Source organism: Boleophthalmus pectinirostris, unplaced genomic scaffold (assembly GCF_026225935.1).
Source record: "Boleophthalmus pectinirostris isolate CB_2022bp ecotype Guang Dong unplaced genomic scaffold, ASM2622593v1 HiC_scaffold_8, whole genome shotgun sequence".
Taxonomy (NCBI): domain Eukaryota; kingdom Metazoa; phylum Chordata; class Actinopteri; order Gobiiformes; family Gobiidae; genus Boleophthalmus; species Boleophthalmus pectinirostris.
In genome coordinates this window covers 33,928,794-33,951,503 of record NW_026571515.1, presented here as the reverse complement: position 1 = coordinate 33,951,503, position 22,710 = coordinate 33,928,794, and the positions used below count along the sequence as shown (strand labels likewise).

At 37.1% G+C, this 22,710-nt stretch overlaps 2 protein-coding genes across 2 annotated transcripts in view; both read left to right on the top strand.

The window, feature by feature from the left end:
* The window catches only part of LOC110164517 (inactive dipeptidyl peptidase 10), a 44,473-nt gene extending 35,845 nt beyond the window's left edge, over window positions 1-8,628 (top strand). Inside the window, exons 16-25 of the mRNA XM_055165936.1 lie at window positions 2,266-2,384; window positions 3,536-3,583; window positions 4,115-4,213; window positions 4,863-4,929; window positions 5,490-5,678; window positions 6,582-6,636; window positions 6,962-7,061; window positions 7,154-7,212; window positions 7,769-7,841; window positions 7,924-8,628. Of these exons, the coding sequence (XP_055021911.1) occupies window positions 2,266-2,384; window positions 3,536-3,583; window positions 4,115-4,213; window positions 4,863-4,929; window positions 5,490-5,678; window positions 6,582-6,636; window positions 6,962-7,061; window positions 7,154-7,212; window positions 7,769-7,841; window positions 7,924-8,141 (1,027 nt within the window). The 3' untranslated portion in view covers window positions 8,142-8,628. The remainder of the gene's footprint in view (window positions 1-2,265; window positions 2,385-3,535; window positions 3,584-4,114; window positions 4,214-4,862; window positions 4,930-5,489; window positions 5,679-6,581; window positions 6,637-6,961; window positions 7,062-7,153; window positions 7,213-7,768; window positions 7,842-7,923) is intronic.
* A 900-nt stretch (window positions 8,629-9,528) lies between these two features.
* cs (citrate synthase) lies at window positions 9,529-22,114 on the top strand. Its single transcript, XM_020929717.2, has 11 exons — window positions 9,529-9,688; window positions 11,872-11,922; window positions 12,691-12,798; window positions 14,872-14,937; window positions 15,146-15,277; window positions 15,852-16,040; window positions 16,497-16,696; window positions 18,701-18,830; window positions 18,927-19,028; window positions 19,278-19,487; window positions 19,982-22,114. The coding sequence occupies exons 1-11, from the start codon at window positions 9,638-9,640 to the stop codon at window positions 20,150-20,152; spliced, it is 1,410 nt and encodes a 469-aa protein (XP_020785376.1). The 5' UTR covers window positions 9,529-9,637; the 3' UTR covers window positions 20,153-22,114.
* The last annotated feature ends 596 nt before the right edge of the window (window positions 22,115-22,710 follow it).

Below are 22,710 nucleotides of genomic sequence, written 5' to 3'. Positions count from 1 at the left end.
TTGTCTCTCTTTTTTTAGTCCTTCATTCTCTCCCTCATTCCTATCCATATCCATATCTCACTCTATTCTTACCTTTATTTCTCACTCTATCATTCTCTCTATCATCTCTCTTTCTTTATTTCCCTCCTACTCACCTCTGTCCTTCTACCCCGCCTCTCTCTCGCCATCCTTCCCATCATCTCACTACTCTTCTTGCCCACCCTAGCTGTACCCCTCCCTCTCTCTGTCTTTCTCTCCCTCTGTCCGCTCTCTATTTTGTTTCACTTGTCAATCACTTGTCAGTCTCTTGCTCTGCATCCTTGCCTCCCTCCTTCCCTCTCTCTCATCTATCTTTTTCAGTCTTGTTCCACCCTTACCCCTCTCTCATTCTTTTCCTGTCTTTCTCTCCACCCCTCTCTTTTGCTCTGTCACTCACTCTCTCTGTCCCTTCTCCCTCTCTCCCCTCGTTTTCTCTCATCTCTCCTGCTCCCTCTCCTTCTTCTGCCCCCTGTTTCTCTCTATCCCTCACTCTGCTTTCTTTTTCCTTCTGTCTCTCACTCTATCCTTATCCCTGTCTTCCTCTCTATATTCCCTCGCTTTTGAACTCTCCCTCTCCTCCCTCTCTTACATTTCTCTGTTCCTCTTCCCTCACTCTGACCTCTCCTTCTGTCTCTCTCTCCTTCCTCCCTCTCCTTATACTTCCCTTCCTCTCTTGCTCTGTTTCTTTACCCCCTCCCTTGCTCTCCATCGCTCCCTGTCTTTCTATTCCTCCTTTACTTTCTCCCTTTCTCCATCTCTCGCCCTCTCTGTCTCTTTTCCTCTATCATTTTTTTCTTCCTATCCTCTTTCTTATTCTACCCTTTCACCCGTCCCTCTCTCTCTCTTTCTACCCTTCCATTACCTCTGTGTCTTTCTCTCCCCTATTTTCCTCTCTCTCCCGCGTGCCCTTTCTTCTCCTCTCCATATCTTGCTCTATCCTTCCCTTTCTTTCTTTCTTTCTCTCTCTCTCTCTCTCTCTCTCTCTTCCTCTATCCTTCCCTCTCATTCCCACCTCTATCCTTCTATCCATCCCCCTCTCTCTCCATCCTTCCCGTCATCTCATTATCCTTCTTTTCCACCTTAGCTGCACCCCTCTCTCTCTCTTTCTTTCTTCTCCCCCTCTTTCTCTCATACTCTTTGTGGTCTAAACTAAAGCTGAGCGCACATTAATGTAGTCATTTGTTTTCCACTGCGTTCCATACGCTTCCAGCTAAATTCCTAATTGACACATTTATAACAGAAAATGCTATGCCAGTGTGGTCAGGAAAACCTAATGTCTTTTACGTAATATACTCACTTGTCTTCTCCTGACACAGTCTCCAATTCATTCTTACATTTATTCACACATTGTCAATATGGGACTTAATATTGTTAGAAGAATCCTCATCTTTGCCCTCTGGTTAATTTGTAATGTTATAAAAAGCATTACATTTTTATAACACAGCAATCTATCTACTGGCCTAATGTCTAAGCATATGAAAATATATTTACTCCAAATAACAACCATGTACTGTAGATTATTTAAATCTTTAGATAATGATAAATAAAGATGAAACCACATAAAATCCCATTGTAAAGCTGGGTCATGGCTAGCTCACTGTAGTTATTCGTTTATTCACAATTATAGAAGATATGTTCACTGTATTACCGCAGCCTTAGATCCTCAGGAGGGTCCCTGTTAACTGTTTCAAAGTTGACGAAGGATGGACGAAGGGTGATCAAGCCTTTTCAGTCCAATCACCTTGGCTTTGTATTAACCTGTCTGAGGAAATAAAGCTATATATAAGGGTATCATCTTTTAAATCACTTCTTAAAATCCTGCTTTTAAAACATGTCTTCCAAATCTAATTTCAATCGCAACATTTTTCAGAAAATTTGCCATTAGATTTTTTTCCATATTTCAAAAATTTGTTACATTTAGGTCTATGCAGATCTAACACTTTAGCTGCCATATGTTCACAGATGAAATGAATTGTTTTGTATGTCTATGGAAAGCATTATTGTCAAATCAATACTAACTTAATGTTGTAAGTAAATGGACAAATAAATAGTTTGCTGTTTGTCTTACTATGACAATGCTTTTAAACAATACACTAAACACTGCATTTAAGACCACAAACTAGCCATTTAATTTTGCATGGGTTCACAGATAAATATAGTTATGTTTTTTGCTCTTGCTTTATCACAGAATTGTCTTATTGTTACTTCCCTGACAAGCAATTATAACTGCTTGTATGTTATTTTTAGTGTGGAGTTGGACGGCGTGTTTCAGAGACAGTGCATCACGTGTAAACTGATCGATGGATGTCAGTTCTTCAAAGCTGTGTTCAGTCCAAACAACACTCACTTCATCCTCTACTGCCTCGGTAAGTGATTAAAAATAAAGAATATTGATCTATATATTAAAGTAAGATTTTATTTGAAATTTACCTGTGAACTATAAACTGTGATTATAAATATGTTTCAAAATAAATTTACAGTGCAAATATACACTTTCGATTGATTTATATACTGTATGTTAAAGTTTCTATAATACAAAATACATAATACAAAATTGTTTACCTACTGAAAAACATACCTGGAGTTGTGTATTGTTTCATTCACATGTGTTTGAGTAATCAAGGATTATTAGTCTATCTGCATCTCCAAAACTCAAAATGCTCTTTTGCACCTTGTGATGTCATGAAACTGTATTTTCAGATTAAAAACTTCCTTTCACCTTTTCTTCACTAGAGATTGGCAATTCCAGGGATGAAATCATCCAAATTATTCTAGTGGTGTTTGGAGTTTAAAAACAGTGGATCAGTTCTTTTATTATCACATGACATCACAACGTGGAACATAGTGTCTTCTGTTTGAGAGAATAATTAATATTGCAGGATTTGTGTGTTAAATATGTGTGTATAAAACAAAACACAACTCCAGGTATGTTTGTGATGAGGAAACAACATTATAAGGTACATCAGAAAAAAGAGTAATATGGGCCCTTTAACTCCGGGTGGGTCAAGACATAACTGATGAGATGAGACAGGTGATTGGGTCTTTGAGTACGAAACAGGATGAGATTTTGGCAGAATTTGTTAAGAATTAACAGAATTAAATTGTGCAATCCTGTTCACAATTTTGCCCTAATATTTTTTTATTTATTTCATTTAGTATTGTCTTAATACTACAGCTTCGCAAGGAGATGTAACTCACAACTGCGTATCCATTTTTTGTTGAATCCAAATGTAAATACATGGGGAAAAAATATCTCACAAAATCATTCTCCCCATGTGTGCACAATCTTGTGGGAATTTTGTCTCATGAAATCTTGCTCCATCCCTAATGTTTACTTATTGGCCACCTTACTGTTTCAGCAAAAACAACTTACAACATCAGAGTTCATACAAGAGTATTTACATTAATTATTAAAAAAAAAAAATTCATAATTATTACAGGCAAGTATTTCACCAAATATATTTATAACTATACAGAGGATAAGATATACTTTGTCAGAGTTGTTTTTCTCACACAGGTCCAGGGATTCCAAGAGTGACAGTTCATAACACCAAAGACCCCTCCAGTGAGTCTCTCTTGTCTCTTCTATAATGAACTGCAGTTTCTTATGACAGCCTGCAGAGGGAGGTACAGTTACAGATTGGACCAGAATGTACTATGAATAAACACTGCCCCCTGCTGTTTTCATAGACTTGCAACTGCTGCCTGGTTTTTACAATCATGTCCAGAGTAAAAATGTATATTTGAAAAAGGAGTTCGTTTTCTGTTTTCTGTTGATGAGTGATTGATTTTTCTATTTTGATGATTAAGTAGTTCATTTGCTCTTTTTAGAATAGTTGTTTAATTTAGCACTGTGCATTATCCATCCAGGTTTAAAATTTCAATTATATAGATTTAAACTTTTAAGTAATGATTTTGTGTTTTGTTGACAATACAAAACAACCCACACTTTTATTTTTATCAAATTATTATTCAATGTTATATTTAACAGTGTACTTCAAGTTATATTTTAGCATTTGATGCATTGGGAACTTTCTGTAACTTTAACAACCTCACAGATATTTGCACTGTGAACAACGGGCCCTTTCTCTTGCAGGATATGTGTTGTTGGAAGATAACAGCCCACTGGCTAAAGCTCTGGAAGACAAACACCTCCCTGAGACTGTGTTCAAGACCATCTCAACAGAAAACAATGGTATATAAGACATTTATTAATACTTTGAAGTCACATCACCCTGGGGATGTTCTACATGTATGTGTATGATGGAATGTTCATCAGTTACCATGGTGACATAATGCACACATTAGCAAACACTGCCAAAAATAGTTTTAAGATTGCTGGAAAACTCAATAAAAAATACAAAATAGATTTAAACAACACGTTGTCAGGAGTCTGTGATCAATGGGAGCGTTCATAGTCCTGTTTGATTTTAAATAAAAAGAAGTGAGTGACTAACTGGAAAACCTTTTGGCTAATGCTAGCTAGCTTGTGACTGTATGTTATTTGTTTAACAGCATAAAACAGCTCACCTGTTGTAGTTCCAGCTAAGTCAGTTCTTTCTGGTCAGATTCCCTTAAAACAAAGCTGAGATGAAAGTCTAACATGCATAGCAGAGCTTCAGATCAGTGTCTATATTTAGCATCATACTTCCAGGGAATGTTGATGACATCCTCTGCAAAGTATCACTTAAGAAACATTGAAAAGTTTACATTCTTTCAATGTTATTCAGCAGGCATGCATATTGTGTTACCCACATGTTGAAGTTTTGCATGTTTGTTGTATTCATAAATTGCATTACCTAATTTATAAGCTAAGTTTACTAATAAATATTTCTTTTTTTTAGTTCTTCATCTAAAGTTGTCTCTACCTCAAGGATATGAAGCCAATCTTTACCCACTCCTCATAATGGTGTAAGTGTCACTGAACAAACGTACAATTTAATCAGATGATTGTGCAATATATCAGGTGTTTGGAGCCAAAAAAGCTTGCTAAAAATCATCACTGCAAAAGTGCTACATTGAATAAAATGTATTTCCCCTTGTAGTGGTCACACACTAGAGTTGCACTAGATATCTAAATCAAGATTGCAATTTGAGCAGACACAATGACAAAATCACAAATACTACAATTACTGAGTTAATAGAACAAAACAATTAAACATTCTGTCTTATTTTTAACTGCTAACCCTTTGTTTTGTAGTTTTTAGACCTCTACAAACATGTTCTAAAATACATAGAAGTCTTGTATTTGTTTATCAGATCATATTTCTCAAGTGCTGATGCTCCTTGAGTTGATTTTATGTACTCTCTGAACAGTATCGTACTTTTTAAACATAAATTGTACATTAAATACAGAGTTAGATTTTTCCAAAATTGTGCAGGCCTTACACAAACCCAGCCTTATTCAGCTTTACCTCCCCCATCCACATAGTGTGTTTTAAGATCTTGTTCTGGCTCTTCCTCTTTTTCAGAGACAGTGTTCCCGGGAGCGAATGGGTCACAGAGGAGTTTGAGGTCGCATGGCCACAGGTGCTGCTTAGTGCACACAGCGTGGCCTTGGCCTGGGTGGAGGGCCGGAGCGTCAGGGGGCAGAAGACCACTGCAGCAGACCCTCGCAAGATCGGATCACTCAGAGTCAAAGACCACCTGGCTGCAGTAGAGTCAGTACAGTTATATGCACTGTCCTCTGCTAATACTGGTACCCCTGATATAATATGTGGCAATTTATTAGCAACTGGGGTAACTTTCTGGAGGTAGCAAGTCACCTGCATGACTTGCTACCTCCTTGCTCCCTGCTTGAGTTCATGGGAATAGAAAATGAAAACCCTACTTTGAAACACTGATACATTTAAAACGTATGTGTTAATTCTGAAGAAATACATGTATTAAGAGAGGGAGTTTCTAGAGGGAGTTGTGCCACTTGCCTATCTCCATGCAAATGTAATCACTTTGCCTGGAATGTTACACAGTATGGCATGACATGTATCTATCTTGCATTTATTTATACTAGTGTTTTATTGCTAATAGTAATAAATGCATAAAAACAATGAATTTTCTCTGTAAGTGGGCTTAACTTTCTACAGATCTACTGTTCTGTCAAACATTCCAGGCAAAAGAGTAACATCTCTATGAAGTCAAGCATTTTGCAGGCTCTTCATCAGAAAAGTGCTTAAAGCTTTAAAGTCAGTCTTTAATTTTGTGAGTGTAGTTTGAAGTTTGTGATCAAGTAGTGATTCTATGGTCATTAAGTGCCTTTTGCAGCCTGTTTCAAAGCACATTAAGCATTGTACTCTTCATAATTATTGCCCTGATGTTTAAAAATCCTGGTTTGAACTTGTCTCTAGACACTATGGTTAGTAGAATACAAAAACACTTGTTACGATGTAGAGTGAAACTAAACTATCTTTTTATTATCTTTTATTTTATATCTCATGTTTATCAAGGAGCACCCTTGATAGCAGAGGACAGCACAATTTCAAAGCAATTAAAATGTGTTGCAGATACTTAGAAGAAAGAGCAGGCTTTTACAGTTCTACATTTTCCTGTTTATGTTCTGTTGGCAGGTGGCTAATGCAGCTTCCATTTATCGACGATCGCAGAATGGCCCTCTATGGAAAGGTTACACAACACAATTGTTGAAGTAGTTTGTTTTGGTTTGCATGACAAGGTTATAGGGGCACTGTATAACTTTTCTGGAGAGGGGTTTGTCATCTGCTTGTCTCATGAAAATCTTATTGCTTTGTCTGTAATAAAAACAATATTGTGTATGTTGTCACACATCATCAGATGTTTCTATAAACAAATGCAGATTTTAAGATGGGGGGGCTGTTGTTTTTTTTATTTTGCTGAACATATTAGGCAAAACAATTCACCAGAAATGTCTCATAGTGACCCTTCAAAGTGTGACTTTTGAGTAATATTTTCCATTATATCTTACCCCCAGGCATTTGGTGGTTATTTAACTCTAAAGATGTTAGCTGCCACAGATAATCTGTTTCAGTGCGCCGCGGCAGTCGCTCCGATCACAGACTTCAGACTCTACAGTGAGTAAAGCTGAGAACCATTTGCTGTTTATTACTACACTAAAGTGTAAAGTGACGTAGTTTGTGGACAATAGCATTGATTTGTGTTTCAGGTGCAGCCTTTTCAGAGCGATATTTGGGTCTGCCTGCAAAAGAAGAGCATGCTTATTCAGTAAGAATCTACTTCTCTCTCTTCTCTCTGATAAACTAGTATGAGAGTCCCATGCACTTCAGAATATCTTTTTAAGATGTAGACCACAGTACAACAGGATGATTCTATAAAATATAAATGACTGCAGCTGTAGCGATTTGATAATTGCACAACTTCAAATTGTGATTCTCATACGATATATTGTGCAGAACTATATCACACAATTCATTCTTTCATGATGATGGAGCTAGGTTCATTGCATCTCTGATCTGGTATATACTAGTAGTAAAAAGTGAATTAGTAACCATCAGTAGGTTGAGTTTCTGTTTTAATTGCCTGGCGATGTTTATCTATTAGACTTCAACCAGTTAAAGGAAAAATATGGCAATAAATACCCTATGGCCCTACTATGGCACATAGTATCTATGTGTCATAGTAGATTCATGTTTCAGATAACAATTAATGTTTATTAAAATAGTCAACAAATTCCAGTAGGCAGTTAGTTACACATATTTTAGATGATTTATGCCTGTACTTATTTTACTTGAATGAAAATATCAAATTTATTTCTTTGCAGATGGCATCATTGCTAGGGGAGATAAACAAACTGAAAGATGAGAATTTCCTTATAGTTCACGGAACAGCAGATGGTAAAATTGTTATGTTCTGCAATATTCATATGAAAATGATTATAAATACTGATATATAAACAAATTATACAATATATTTCAGCCAGGGTCCACTTCCAGCACAGTGCAGAGCTGCTGAGTCGCCTGGTAAAGGTAGAAGCCAACTACTCTCTGCAGCTGTACCCAGATGAGGGCCACGTCCTGAAGGATCCTCGGAGCATCGTCCACTTCCAGAGGACGATGGTGAACTACCTGCACACTTGTCTGCAGCACAGCATCTACCCAGAGCCAGAGGAGGAAGAAGAGGAGGAAGATGACTAAATGTTATCCTTAAAACATTGGACTGAATGAATCTTATGCACGGCCTCTGGGTCAGATCATAGGCACAACAGCACAGGACTGGGGACCAAACAAACATGAATAGTAGTACATCCAAACAAAATGCTTTCCTATGAACCACACGATTACTTAAGCTGTGAGGAACGCCTCGGCCAAATAAACTATGGGTCACTGATTCTACAAAAGTTTACATTTAGAACATGCATGTCATACTGGCTGCATGATGTGGAATAGTTTACAATGAGTTATGTTTCTTTCCTTCATCAGGGTTACATGTGCACAAATCTGCCAATAAAGACACTTGAAGATTTTTTACAACCTATGTTCATCAAAACCCTGTTGTCTCTTTTTACCATTGACTGACACAGCTAGGCTCTTTTGGGATGTGAACCATGTTACTCTCCAGTCTGTAGGAAAGACAAAACTCACTTGTTTAACTGGTTACTATACCAGTTTTTCACAATGTGTGCCCCCCCCCCCCAGTTTCAGAAGTTGGTTAATTATTTCTTAAAAGTATATTTTAAAATGTGCCAAATGCACTTTTGTGCACTTTATTCTCATACATGCATAAAATGTCCAAATGAGAATGATGTATTCTGCCAGAGTCAGACTGATGTAGTACAAACTAATGCATTATACTGTATCTTTATTTAAATGTATGTGGGTGATGTTTGCTTTTGATAAATACATTTCTGTTGTAGTTACGTTCAAAAGACTGTACAGAAACTGCATGTTGCTGTTTTGAAAATGGCCATGAGTCTTGAGAACAAAGTCAGCATTTTTCCCAGAACCTGTATAATAAAGAGTTCCTCTTGTTTTGCAAAAGCTTTTGTTTCTGAGAACCTTCTGGTACATTTTTGTGATTTATAAAGAATTTGGTTGCTCTTTGTTTGTATTAATGAGATGCATTTACTTGAGAAAATAGGTCTTTGTTTCTTTGCCATTTTATGACACTATATTTGACTAATAGCATTTTAAAGTAACAATAACCTGCTTTTAGCTGAGCAAAATCAACAAACACAAAGCGTAAAAACAGCTTTCAAAGTTCAGTATAGTAATCTATTCTGAATAATAATAATAATAATAATTATTATTATTATTATTATTATTATTATTTTAAAGTACTTAAGTAGCCTAACAATTTGTTCTACTCTAGCCACCTCCGACGACCCTATGCACTTTTTTTTTTACAGTATTATGTCTATGTGACTTGACCTGTCCCTCAAACACCTACCACCACACATGACACGGAGGGCGGGACATCATGTGCCTCGACGCTGATTCAGCCAATCACAACTCGTTTTGTCAGTCTTACGTCCGCGCTCTGGACCAATCAGCGCCGAGGCAACGTACGGGCCCCAATCCCTCTTCAACCTTCTTCTTCTGGAGGGGCACCTTCAACCCAGCTTCGCGGTGCACGGGCAGCGGCTTCATAAGTTGTAAAGAAACACTTCAAATATCACTACCCCTCTGCCACGATGTCCTTTCTCAGTATCAGCCGGCTAGCACCCAAAATCCTCGCTTCCAAGGTAAGAGGATGATAAATTGCACGGATATTCGCTCCAGAAATGGTCTTGAAGTGAACCCGAGCTAACGCTGTTACAGTGGCTAACAGCGTAGCATGTTAGCTTAGCATTAGCTTCCACACACATTGTGAAATGCTATGGCTAATAATTGATGAGCGATTTAAGACTAGTTCATCTATTCACCGCGTTTATAAACCATAATCTATTCTGTTTGGAATTTGGAAGTTTAATTCACAACAATAACTGTATAGTAATTGTTATTTAAGATGGCCTTGTTTTGCAATCATGTATATTTTACTTAATGAAGTTGTCTGGAACAACTAATAAAAGCGGAAAAAAACTGGCATGTCTTAGCCTCGCCCCAAAAATATTCAATACATACCTCGGATTGTTCCTCATTGCAGAACTAGCATGGTTACTCTTGTCTATTCCACGCTACATGACCTTCAAATGCATTCAAAACACTAGTCAAATCACTAAACATTGCCTCTTTAAAACACATTTTGTACATGTTAGATGATCTACGGTCTCATTGTAGCTATTTGATTTGATCTGCAAATATTGTAAACAAAAGGTACTCTTTGTTCAGAACCTTGTCAAACTGCATTTTCAAGTTGTTTTATTGTAAAGGTGCATAGATACAGCTTTTTAGCTTAACAAATATGCAAGGCGTTTCATTAGTGGAATAATTAATTAATTGTCATTAATCAGAAATATTATATGCCCATTGATATTGATGTATAGCATGCACTACTACTATGAACTGTAACCTTGAATGACCAAAAGCTATTGTCTTCTTACCCTAGTGACCCTTTAACCTAGACACTCAATAAGTACTTTATATAATTACTTGAACTCTGAGGGAGCGCAAAGGAGTCATTTGTTTATCTTATCAATATTTAAATTAGAATTGGCATATGTAACCAGTGTCACTCTCTCCTGTGCTTATCAGTTCAGTCTTTGCTCAGTCAGGGTCCTTATTTGGAACATGGTCTAAATTGCATAACATAGATCATAAATTGCCTTAGTGTGTTGTCTTGTAATAAAACTGTGACCCTTACCTTAGCTGATCCCAAATGAGTAATAAATGCAGCAATTTACAGTGGTTCTAGACTTGTTGTTACACTGTATTTTTTTTGTTTGTTTGTTTGTTTGTTTTGTTTTTCATCAGTTTGTGAAAAATACTTATTTTTAGACTTAAACAAAGTTAAATGGCGGTGTAACCTCTTACGGGTCAATGACCTTTTCGAAGCTCAAACTACTTTTGTTTCTATCTCAAGAAAGTAGGGCTGCTACTAACGATTAATTTTGTAGTTAACTAGTCAGCAATTATTTCTATTGCACATTGAGATCTTTTTCAATAAAGATCTAACCTTAATTAAATAAAAGTGACTGGAGGGGTGTAGATTTATGAATTGAAGTGTATTATTGAGGATCAATCAGAAATTGTTTATTATTATTATTATTCCTTTGTCAGATAATGTGTTGACAGTATAAATAATATTTTTTGTCCACTATTTGTCACCATTTAGCAGTACCCTACACTATACATTGACTTTGACATCTGACATTCCCTAACGTTTCCTACATGTATGAGGACATTTTAATTACACATGCTAATTAAATATGCTACTTACCTAGACAGACCTTGGCGACACCTGTGTATTGGTGACTGTAGGGCTTAACTTCAAACACTTCTAATTAGCAGAAACTTTGCTGTGCAGCAGATGGTGAATGAATGAATCAACAGAGTTGGTGCTATTTAAAAAGGAGCTGTTATGTAATGAGGTCTGAAGAGTCATGTGTGCAACCGAAAGCTATAGGAAGGGCCCTTTGTTTGAATGGGGCCTGTCAGGTCTGTCTGAAGACTGGGGAGGGGTTTTTGTTGGCTTTGGGGCAGCTGGACAATCCTGTTTTAGGCACAGCAGGGTCCCAAGCTCTTGTCACTGCTGTCCTTTAGGATTAAGACACAATCAGATGAGATAGACAGGTACAGTGGAGTAGGCCTGAGCCTGATTTATGGACTGACTCACTGCAGCGTATAGTAAACTCAGGGACTCTAAATTGTTCTCATTTCTCCTTTAAGTCCTTATGCCAAGTAGTTTAATATAATTGAAAGCTATTTTAATTTTGTTGGCAAGGGAACACAAAATTGCGTTTCTTATTGTTTTCATTTATCTTTACAGAATGCTGCTTACATCCTTGTGGCTGCCAGAAATGCCAGCGCATCAACAACAGTAAGTTAAAAAAAATATGTGAAAGTCTGTTTGTACTTTTTAAATCATCTGCATTTTCAAAGTGAATGTGTAATTTATATTGCTTATTGTAAACTGGTTAAGAAATTGTAGTTAACTGTTTAACAAATATATCATTGCCGCTTAGCAAAATCCAAATTCCCCTCGTCTATTTTCTTAAGGTCCTTTATTAGTCAAAATTTACTCTGGTGAGCCATGTTATGTTATTACCTCATTAAAGATATACCTGAAATTGTTTTGTGTCATATACTATACTCCACCTTGTGATGTCATGTGGTGGTAGTTTTCAAGTTAACAGCTACCTTTTATCTTTGGTCCAGTAGAGACTGGCGATCACAGGGCTGAAATCATCCAAATTATTCTAGTGAAGGTGTTTGGAACACAAAGCACTTCCTGTCTTACCACTTGACATCACACAGTGGAACAGAGTGTTTTTGCATTTGACAGAGGAACTCAGCATAAATATTCGGGGTTTGTGTGTTAAGCACGTGTGAATGAAATAAAACACAACTCCAGATATGTTTTGATGAAGAAACAACATTATAACATAAATCAGAAAATAGCTTTTTAATGAAGAAAGAACCAGTTTTAGTTAGCCTAACAAAATAGATGAAATATCTACAATGTAAACACAACAATTAAACCAACATTGGTGCTAATGTTTGTTTTAATTTGCTGATTTTCATAGAAAGATAACCTATTGTAATAGAAATCACTAATTATTACTTCATAATGTATTCTTTTCCTCAGAATCTAAAGGATGTTCTGGCTGACCTTATCCCCAAAGAACAGAACAGGATCAAGAACTTTAAACAGCAGTATGGCAAAACAAACATCGGCCAAATCACTGTTGATATGGTGAGCAATAACAGCAGTAAACTGTGTCACATGTAACATGTAACAGGCCCTTTGACCTGAAACCATATCTGAGGTTTTTCAGTACTTTATACATGCTTTTTCCATGTGTTTGAATTACCTGGCTATTGGCCATTTTGAGTGAGACAGTTTGAGGAGAGTAGCTCAAGAGGGCTGTGCAGTCACATTTTGAGCAGTTATCAGTTTGCGTTAGTGTTCAAATAAAGCTTTGTGTGTACTCTTTAGGTAGCCTGATTCATCAGCCGGTTTCACTTCATGGAAACCGTCTGATGTCACAGCATTAGAATTTGTTTGCTCGACGGTAGGCGGGTACTTTTTTACTTAACCAATCACTGCTATTTGGTCATGACGTATGTAATGCTCCACTAACGCGGCTAACTTGTATATTAAGCTTTTCCCAAATACAGTAGGAAGAAGGACAATAACATCTTTCCCGTTGATAAAATTCACCAAACATTCCCTTTGTTCCAGCTTTAAATCCTCGATCTCGGGAATCGTTGCCAACACAGAATGTATGGCTCGTCACTGATTGGCTGGTGCCCGGGCTTGCACTTCCGGGGTTCTTGTGAACCATCTAGTTTATTCCGATTTCTGGTCTAGTCACTGGAGAGAAATTAAATTGAGTGGAGGCACTAGGTGGCACCCATCTGGCTATTCTTTAGGCAGCAGTTTGACTAAAAACAAAATATTGGCCTGTGCTAGAGATTTATGGCCAGTAGCCTATTCACTGACCTGATATATTGACCCATCTCTAATAATGACTATTCTGTGCTTTAAGGGCCTTTATCAGTTCAGTTTCAATTTATTCTAAGTTTCATTCAGGATAAATGCTCTTTACATCATGCATTGTTTGGTAAAATTTGATAAATAAATAAAAAAAGTACACTGTACAATTTAATCTGTTAATTCTTTTTTTTTCCTCTGGTACTAACTCATATAAAAAAACAGACAGGGTTACATTTTTTCATCCAATCAGGTAGTATAAGTAAGAGTCATGAGAAACAAACTGCTTGACACTATCCAAGTCATGTGAATCTCTGTCATGGTACATTTTCAAGAGTGACAAAAAGCACAAAGTTGGCAAAGATTGATGAACTTTAAGAAAATGACTGCATGACACTGTTCCGCTGTCGTTTCTGTGTCATGGTGCAACATCACAATGAGTAAGGTTAAACGTTCAAACTAAAACATGTCTGTGACTCATGGTTTGAAATCAGGTACAGGCCCTTTAAATAGCCTACAGGGCATAGTTTTTCATTAGTACTTGCATGCGTTATAACGTTTGGCTGGAGATGTGAAGGGGTATTAGTGCTGGGAAATATCTTATTCAAGTGCCATAAAAAAGAATACATTTTTATGCCTGAAGGTCTCCACCAGAGTCTTTGATTTGGAACTGCCAAACTTGTTTTTGTTTGTTTGAAAAAGCTGTATTTTCCTCAGGTTTTTATAAGACTATGGTGGCCCAAGCAATCCTTATTTGGGGAGAAAAAAATAGACTGAGACAAAATGTATTGATCCACAAGGGAAAGTTTTGAGTAAATATGCCACTTATTGACTTTTATTAATCAATAACAGACTGAATAAAGATTAAATAAAGTTACTTGCTTATATTTATGATAATACAACAACCAAAAAGTGTTATTTTTAATTGCTCAGTTTGATATAGTCTGTGGAGGCAAAAATTAGACTATAGTCTCCTCTAATAATTTCTTGTAACCATAGTTTCCCCATTATTAATTTCTCACGCCTTTTAAATTTTGGCCTGTCAGGCTTGTTGGAGCTCTCATTACTGCCTCTTGAAATTAAGAAACAGCCTTAAACACAGGAGGTTAAAATCGGTTGTCGTTTCCTGTTTTAAATCCAGTTGCATACAGCTTACATTCAGTGCATTGGATCAGGCATTTATAATTGTATATGATTCATGAACAATAATTTTTACACTGCCACACCAATTGACCACAAGTGTAGCAGATCCAGTTCCAAACATTGATCCAGGTCAACTTGTGAGTAAAAATTGTCCCCGCTTATGTCTATAATATTTGTTTTTATTCACAGGTTTACGGAGGGATGAGAGGGATGAAGGGCCTGGTGTACGAGACATCTGTTTTAGATCCAGAAGAGGTCAGTAAAGATTAAATTTTTTGTGTGACAAATATTCTGACCTATTAAAACAGTGATTAACTTTGTGTATTTATGTTTAAGTTAATTTTGAAAGTAATTTGTTTTTAATGATAGTTAATGGAAATCAAATCAGAAATTATGATTTGTTTAATCAATATATGTGGAGCAGAAAACCCTAATCTTCACTGATGTCTTGTCTCCTCCCCAGGGCATTCGTTTCAGAGGCTACAGTATCCCTGAGTGCCAGCAGCTGTTGCCCAAAGCTCCCGGAGGAGAGGAGCCGCTGCCTGAGGGCCTGTTCTGGCTCCTGGTGACAGGACAGGTGCCCACAGAGGAACAGGTGAGGAGACCAGAGCACCAGAGTGTTAGTATGGAGCAGGGGGTTATATAGGGCTGTATAGTCTACCGATTGATTAGTTGAATAAATGGGCCAGTGGTGTGAAAGTGGCAATGGCTCTCTAGCTGTATAAATCCTAATCTCAGTCTATTTAAATTGAGATTGACAAATTGAAATTTAAATCTAGACTGATCCTACAGCCAACAATGTATGATATTAGTAAATGTTTTTTTTCTTCTTCAGCAAAAGCGAAAGGGTTTGATTTGTTAAAACTGGTCACATACTAGATTTCTTGCACTATATTAGGTAAAAAGCAAGAATTTTGCCTTTTTCCATTCATATTGTAAATCTTGGCAATGGTGAGATGGTTTCTCTCACAATAATAAAAATGACATTGTAGTCCCTAGATTCCCTACATGTAGCATGGATGACAGATGGGATCCTTCAAGTGTTACTCAAGTGTTACTCCAGCTCTAGTTGAGGCTTAGACGCTACTATTTGTCCTGGTTTATTTTAGATTGAGTCTAATAATAATATTAGTATTGGTTGCATAATATTTTAAAATGTTTTTTAATAGGTGAACTGGGTGTCCAAAGAATGGGCGAAGAGAGCAGCTCTTCCATCTCACGTGGTCACAATGTTGGACAATTTCCCCACAAACCTCCACCCCATGTCCCAGTTCAGCGCTGCCATCACAGCTTTGAACAGCGAGAGCAGCTTCGCTCGGGCATATTCTGAAGGAGTGCACAAGTCCAAGTACTGGGAGGTCAGTCCAGACAAAGATCTTTTGCTTTTTGACTCCAAATAGTGATTTCTTTATTTGCACAGTGATTGTGATGTATTTCTCTTTACCATTTAAAACTATGCTAAATAGTGCCAGTTGAGGATGACTTTACAGACAAAACATAAAAGAATTTTTGTCAACTTGTACCATTTTCGTCACACTTATTATGCTCTTATTATATAGTGAAAGTGTACTAGAAGTGTTAAAACATGTATGCATAGGTTAAGAGTTGGAGGGTTCTGGCTACATGGTACAATGGGGCGTTGTGCAGATATGATTTAATACAATATAGTAATGTAATGAAGTAAGTATAATGCATAAAGTGTAATCTGTTTTGTTTTCTCCTGATTATTTGGTCTATAGCTTCTTGAACTACAGTGTCCCATTATGCATCTAAATACAGCTCTTTAACCATTTTAAATTGTGTGTTTCTTATAGTTTGTTTATGAAGACTCTATGGACTTGATTGCTAAACTGCCCTGCATCGCTGCTAAGATCTACCGTAACTTGTACCGTGAAGGAAGCAGCATCGGAGCCATTGACTCAAACCTGGATTGGTCCCATAACTTCACCAACATGCTGGGCTACAGTGACGCGCAGTTCACCGAGCTCATGCGCCTCTACCTCACCATCCACAGGTACAAAATATATTTATGTAGGCCATTTTAATGGTGAAATATTTTTTAGGACCAGAGGTGGGTAGTAATCAGAGACAATTTATTGAGTAACCTTTGTAAAAAAAATTGTACATTTCAGAGAACTTTTCTAGCAACATACATTTACTACTACTTTAGTAATATTTTCATTGAAGTGACAGTACTCTTACTTGAGTAACTTGGTTACTCTTCCCACTGTCAGTAAGTAACAAAAGCTTTGTTGAATATTTGTTTCTTGCTCTGTGTGTTCTGAGGTAGTTCTAATTTTTGTGTCTATCCTTTGAAAATACCACATTGTTTGCATATTTGATGTTTTCTCCTTCCATTTACATTAATTTCAAATTATAAATCAGATGGTAGGCCCTGACACATTACTCTTTAAGTGGACTACTTGAGTGGTAGTTTTCTCAAATACTTTTTTACTCTTACTAGAGTAATTTCTTTGACCACTACTTATTATTTTTGAGTAATCTTACTCTTTTTGTATACTCTACCCACCTCTGTTATCAAAATGTATTTATGTAGGCCATTTAACAGTGAAACTTCATTAGGACCAATTTCACCAATGTTCTTTGTTGGGACAAAATGATTGATTATATGTCACTATAATCAAATCACAAAGGCAGCAGTTGTTTGGGTAATTAAATTTCCTCTGCAAGATTCAGCCTGCCTGGTGATTAAATCTGCGATCCTGTTGGTCCTCTGTAGTTAAGACTTATAAACACACAAGTAGTATGTGAGTTTATTTCTGTTTTCTCTCAAATGTTAAAGGTGCACTATGTAACTTTTCTTGTGGAGTTTTTACTACCTGCCCATTTCCCTGGAAATGATATTGTTTTGCCTAAAATTTCCCACAGTATGGCCTAAGATTTGTAACATGGCCTTGTCTGCATGAAGATGTAAAAGTCAGATCTGCGGAGAGTAAGGATGGGCATTTGATAAAATTTTATTAATCGATTGTCAGGAGAATTAACGATCGATTGTCGATTAATCATTAATGTTTTTATATTAAAATTATCACCATTATTATTAGTATCTGCACTACTAATCTGCGTAAATAAATTTAACTTTACAACGTTTGAGATTATAATATGTTTAATGCAGCTTTGCGCAAGTCTCACAGAAACTAAACTCAAAACCACATGGCTAATTTGCATAAACTAAGTAAAGAGAAAAAACGCTCTTGTGCGCTCATATGGTCAACTTCTGTCAGACTAAAGGACACGACTCAGTGGAATATACGTTAGTGTGACCATATTTGCGTTTGTCAAAACCAGGACACCGTACGGGGGGTGGGGCCTCGTCATCGACATTGAGCTACTCTCACCTGGCAAAGCTTTTTAATATTTTTCGGTGTCCTGGTGAGCTTTGAGGTCCCTGGCATCGCCACTGGACATCGAAACATATGTGCCTGCTTTGCACAGTCTGCACATGGCCTCCCACTTGTCCCGACCGGGATGGAAAGCGGGGCATTTCTTATACATTTGCGCTTGGGCATGTTGCAGGCTGACTGTTTGTGTCTGCTCGCTCCTTCTGAGTGCAAAGAGCTGCGAGAGCTGCTCAGTTTAATGGCCCAATGAAAGGTAATGAAAACCCGGACATTTGCATCACTTTATTAAAAAATAAATAAAAATGGACAGCCAGGACACGATGTGGAAATCAGACATGTCCAGGGAAAAATGGATGTTTGGTCACCCTACGCTACGCACAGCAACCTACATTCGATTGGATGATTAAAAATGAACATAATCGATGAAATTCTTAATAATCAATTATGGATTAATCGACTAATCATGCCCATCCCTGGGGGAGAGGAATATACCTGCTCACAGAACAGTTTTGTAAATAGTTTTAGATTAAAAAAAAAAGATTGTTTTAATGCCATATTGTGCTTTTCAGGGAAAGGTATGACTTGAATGAAGATGCTGTGTTAAACTCAAAATGTTATTGATTTAAATCTGTGATCACCACTTTTTATTTCCTCAGTGACCACGAGGGAGGAAACGTGAGCGCCCACACCAGTCACTTGGTTGGCAGCGCTCTATCTGACCCCTACCTCTCCTTCAGTGCGGCTATGAACGGGCTGGCTGGTCCTCTGCACGGGCTTGCTAATCAGGTACATAGTCACACATTTAACAAAAGCTTAAATATTTGCATTGTTCAGTTTGTCATTTTCCCTGTAATGTATTGTACTCCCTGCTGTGACCATTAGGAGGTGCTTGTGTGGCTCACAGCGCTTCAGAAGGAGCTTGGAGGAGAGGTGTCTGATGAGAGGATGAGGGATTACATCTGGAACACACTCAAGTCTGGAAGGGTAAAAAATATGTTTGTGTAATTTGTGTATATTTGTGTGCATTCATGGCATCCAAATTTGGATTTATTGTCAGTAATAAGAAGGCACCAAAAGCATCAGCTGTAATGAAAAATGACTTGCAGTGTAATTGTTCAAAAAAGGGTTGGATCATATGTTCAGAGTGGTCTCTGAGCAGCCATCTCTTAATCACTGTTTTTTTCCCCAATCCTGTCTGTATCATGATAACGCTAGCTTTACACTCTATTGTAGGTGGTTCCTGGTTATGGCCACGCTGTTCTGAGAAAGACAGACCCTCGTTACACCTGTCAGCGCGAGTTTGCACTGAAGCACCTGCCCAACGACCCCATGTTCAAACTGGTGGCTCAGCTGTACAAGATTGTCCCCAACGTTCTTCTGGAGCAGGGCAAAGCAAAGAACCCCTGGCCCAATGTGGACGCTCACAGTGGAGTCCTGCTGCAGGTCAGATAACAGTCTGCTCTTATGGGTTTCATTTCAGGGTTTACATCATATTCTTTAGACACGTAGACTTAAACTGATTAGAGGCCGGTGAAGTGGGCATTTCCACTAGTACTGGATAATCAGTTAAAAAAGTGTTGATGCTACCTTCAATTATTAACTGTTTGTACAAAAATCCCTTCAGAGAAACATTCTCTAACTAAATAATGAATTTATTAAGCATTTATATAGCGCCCAAGATAATCAAAACTATAATAATATGCTATAATTAATGCTTTGTTCATTCATCCAGTTTGAATTTTTGTTTGGAAATTAGAAGTGAACAAAAATATTATAAAACATATTTTTTCTGCTGTTTTTGCAAAGTGTCTCTTAACTTTTTACAACACAAAATTGACCCAAACTTTACAAATGAGTGATTCTGTATTTTGATGTGATTAATTGCACAGCCCTAATTACCGGTCAGTCCTCTCATATTCCCTTGTGTCTCTTTCCAGTACTATGGCATGACAGAGATGAACTACTACACTGTGCTTTTCGGCGTGTCCCGAGCTCTGGGCGTGTTGTCTCAGCTGATCTGGAGCAGGGCCCTGGGATTCCCTCTGGAGCGCCCCAAATCCATGAGCACAGACGGACTCATGAATCTGGTGGGAGCCAAGTCGGGCTGAACCACCGCGGGAGGCCGGTAGGGGTCAGTGAAGGGTGGGAGGAACTGGAAATTTCCCCAAAAATGAAAAGCAGATGTAGGATTTCAACTTCAACTACTCCAGGTTTCAAAGATGGTACACCTTTAATGTCATTTCACATACAAAGGGCCTTTTCATTTGAAGCAAAATTGGGTTGCGTTATTGTTAACCACTGACTAGTTTAAAGTTATACCACTGTGTCTGCTAGCATTATTAGCATCTTCAAACCTTTATCTAAGATTGTGCGTCAGCTGGTACCATGTTGTGAGCTTTGAAAAGGCATTTAAAGGGAAACATGGGAGTTCAATTACACTTCCAATATATATTGTTTTAAGATGTGATGTTAAACGTGAGACAAGCCTTTTCTGCTTTGGGCGAATTATACTTTGACTTCTTTGAATGCTACAACCTGGAGCTATTTACATTTACAAATCCAGTTTTATTTTCTTTCTATGCAAAGTTGTTATCCCAGTAAATCCACATGCTTCACTCCCATTGTAAAACACTCCAGTTTAAAACGATTGGACTGCTCAAAACTAACAAACCATTTTAAAAGACACTGCCCCTTTAAATTTGTGGTCTTATCAAGTCCTCTATGATCAAAATGACTACACTAACAGTCAAAGGTTTGGACACAATATTGTTTTTATTTTTAATTTTCATGACTATTTACACTGTAGACCCTCACTGAAGGCATCACAAATTTAGTACACAAAAGTGTATTTTTTAGATCTTGGATTCTTCAAAATGGTCACCCGTTGCTTTGGTCTCTTGGTATTCCAATAATGAGCCAGTGACAAGGCACTCATGAAGTGAAAACCATTTCAAGGGACTTCATTGTAAAGCTCATGAAGAGGGGTTTGCAGCGCTGTTGACAAGGTAAAGGGTGGTCAGTCTGAGGAATCTAAAATATCATATTTAACATATATTTAACTTTTTTTTTCTCTTGCTTCATTACCTCACATCTTTCCTCATATATTTGATGTCTTCAGTATATATCTACAGTATTAAAAGTACAGAGAAACGTGTCCCAACTTTTGACTGGTAGTTTTCTAAATGTCTTTTTTTCCTCATATAAAACCCATTAAATCTTTACTTTTCTAAACGTTTGTTTTAAAATGACTATGAATCAATAATGTACAGTACATGTAGATGCTATATTTAGGCTGATTAGATTGCAGCAGATGGTTCAGTTATTAAGAGCAAGTTTGAATGGACACGTGAATTGGGTACTATTGTCCTATTTGTATTTTAGCTTGTTTTTCCCAACGAGAGAGCGCTTTCAACATCGACTACTCCAAAACAAGCACTTGATTGGAATTTTACTAATTAGTAGCTGTAGAAACCCCCAAGATTGTATCCCACCCTTGAGATATTTTGTTGATGTTTGATGATGTTAGTTTTCTCATTTCATGGTCTTATTTATACATTGTACATAGGTATATACTTGTATATGTATAGCTTGAATGTATTAACGTGCATACCATATTCTAATAATGATTATCACAGTAGTTTGACATCATTTTCCTTTTACATTGGTCACTTATTGTACAAAAGAACAAATTGAAATCTGCAGCTATGTTGTAAATACACAATCTTTGACTAGCTAGGTGCTATTTCTCAGGAGTTTCACCCAGTTCAAACTTGCTCTCAACAGCCAAACATCTGCTGTCCGTAGATTATCCAGCACTCCATTTTGTCAAGTCATCAATCTGAAATTAGTTTAAACCAAAGCTAATGTTCTTAACCTTATTTTTGGCTTTGTACGTGTGGTGTTCTGCATTATAGCTAACGTATGATTGTTTTGATCGTAGAGGAGCAATAAGCTTTGGTTCATTGTAACATAAAATCACATTGGGGATGTGATGTAGATGGATCAAACGGGCAAGAAAAGAATATTGGAAAACTTCACAAAACATGAAAAATAAAAGGTTTTATTAACAAGTGTGATTTTGTCTTTTGTTAAATAGGTTTACATCTGATAGGAATACAACTATTTCTTGACGGTATTTAGAATGTATTGCATTTTATGTTAAATGTAATTTATTTGCTGCAGTAAGTGGTAGAATGTTGGGGACTGCATAAACCATAATTCTTTGCTCCACCAACATGAAATTGCTGTTATTTAAATATATTACACAAAATGGATTCTTGTGAGCTTTAAACCATGTTCTAATGTAGGGCCCTTCTCAAAATAAAATACCTGGTGTTGTGCTTTGTTACATTCACACATGTTTGAGTAATCCGTTATTACTAGAATGTCTATGTCTTATCGTAATATATCGATTTCTTTCTCTAGTGAATATTAGTATTGTGAAAACATTAATTCACAATAGTATCCCCAGTACCACAAATATAGCAGGTAGTTAAGCATTTTGTTACTTCCATATATGAATCTTCCAGTTAATTTCAAAGTCACTTATTAACTTTAATAGCTTGATGCCCTCCAAATATCCATGTGGAATCCTGTTTTAATGGTATTGACTAAATAAATGGTTTCAGTTGGCATAAAATGTTGGCTGTCCTTTACCTCTTCTGAT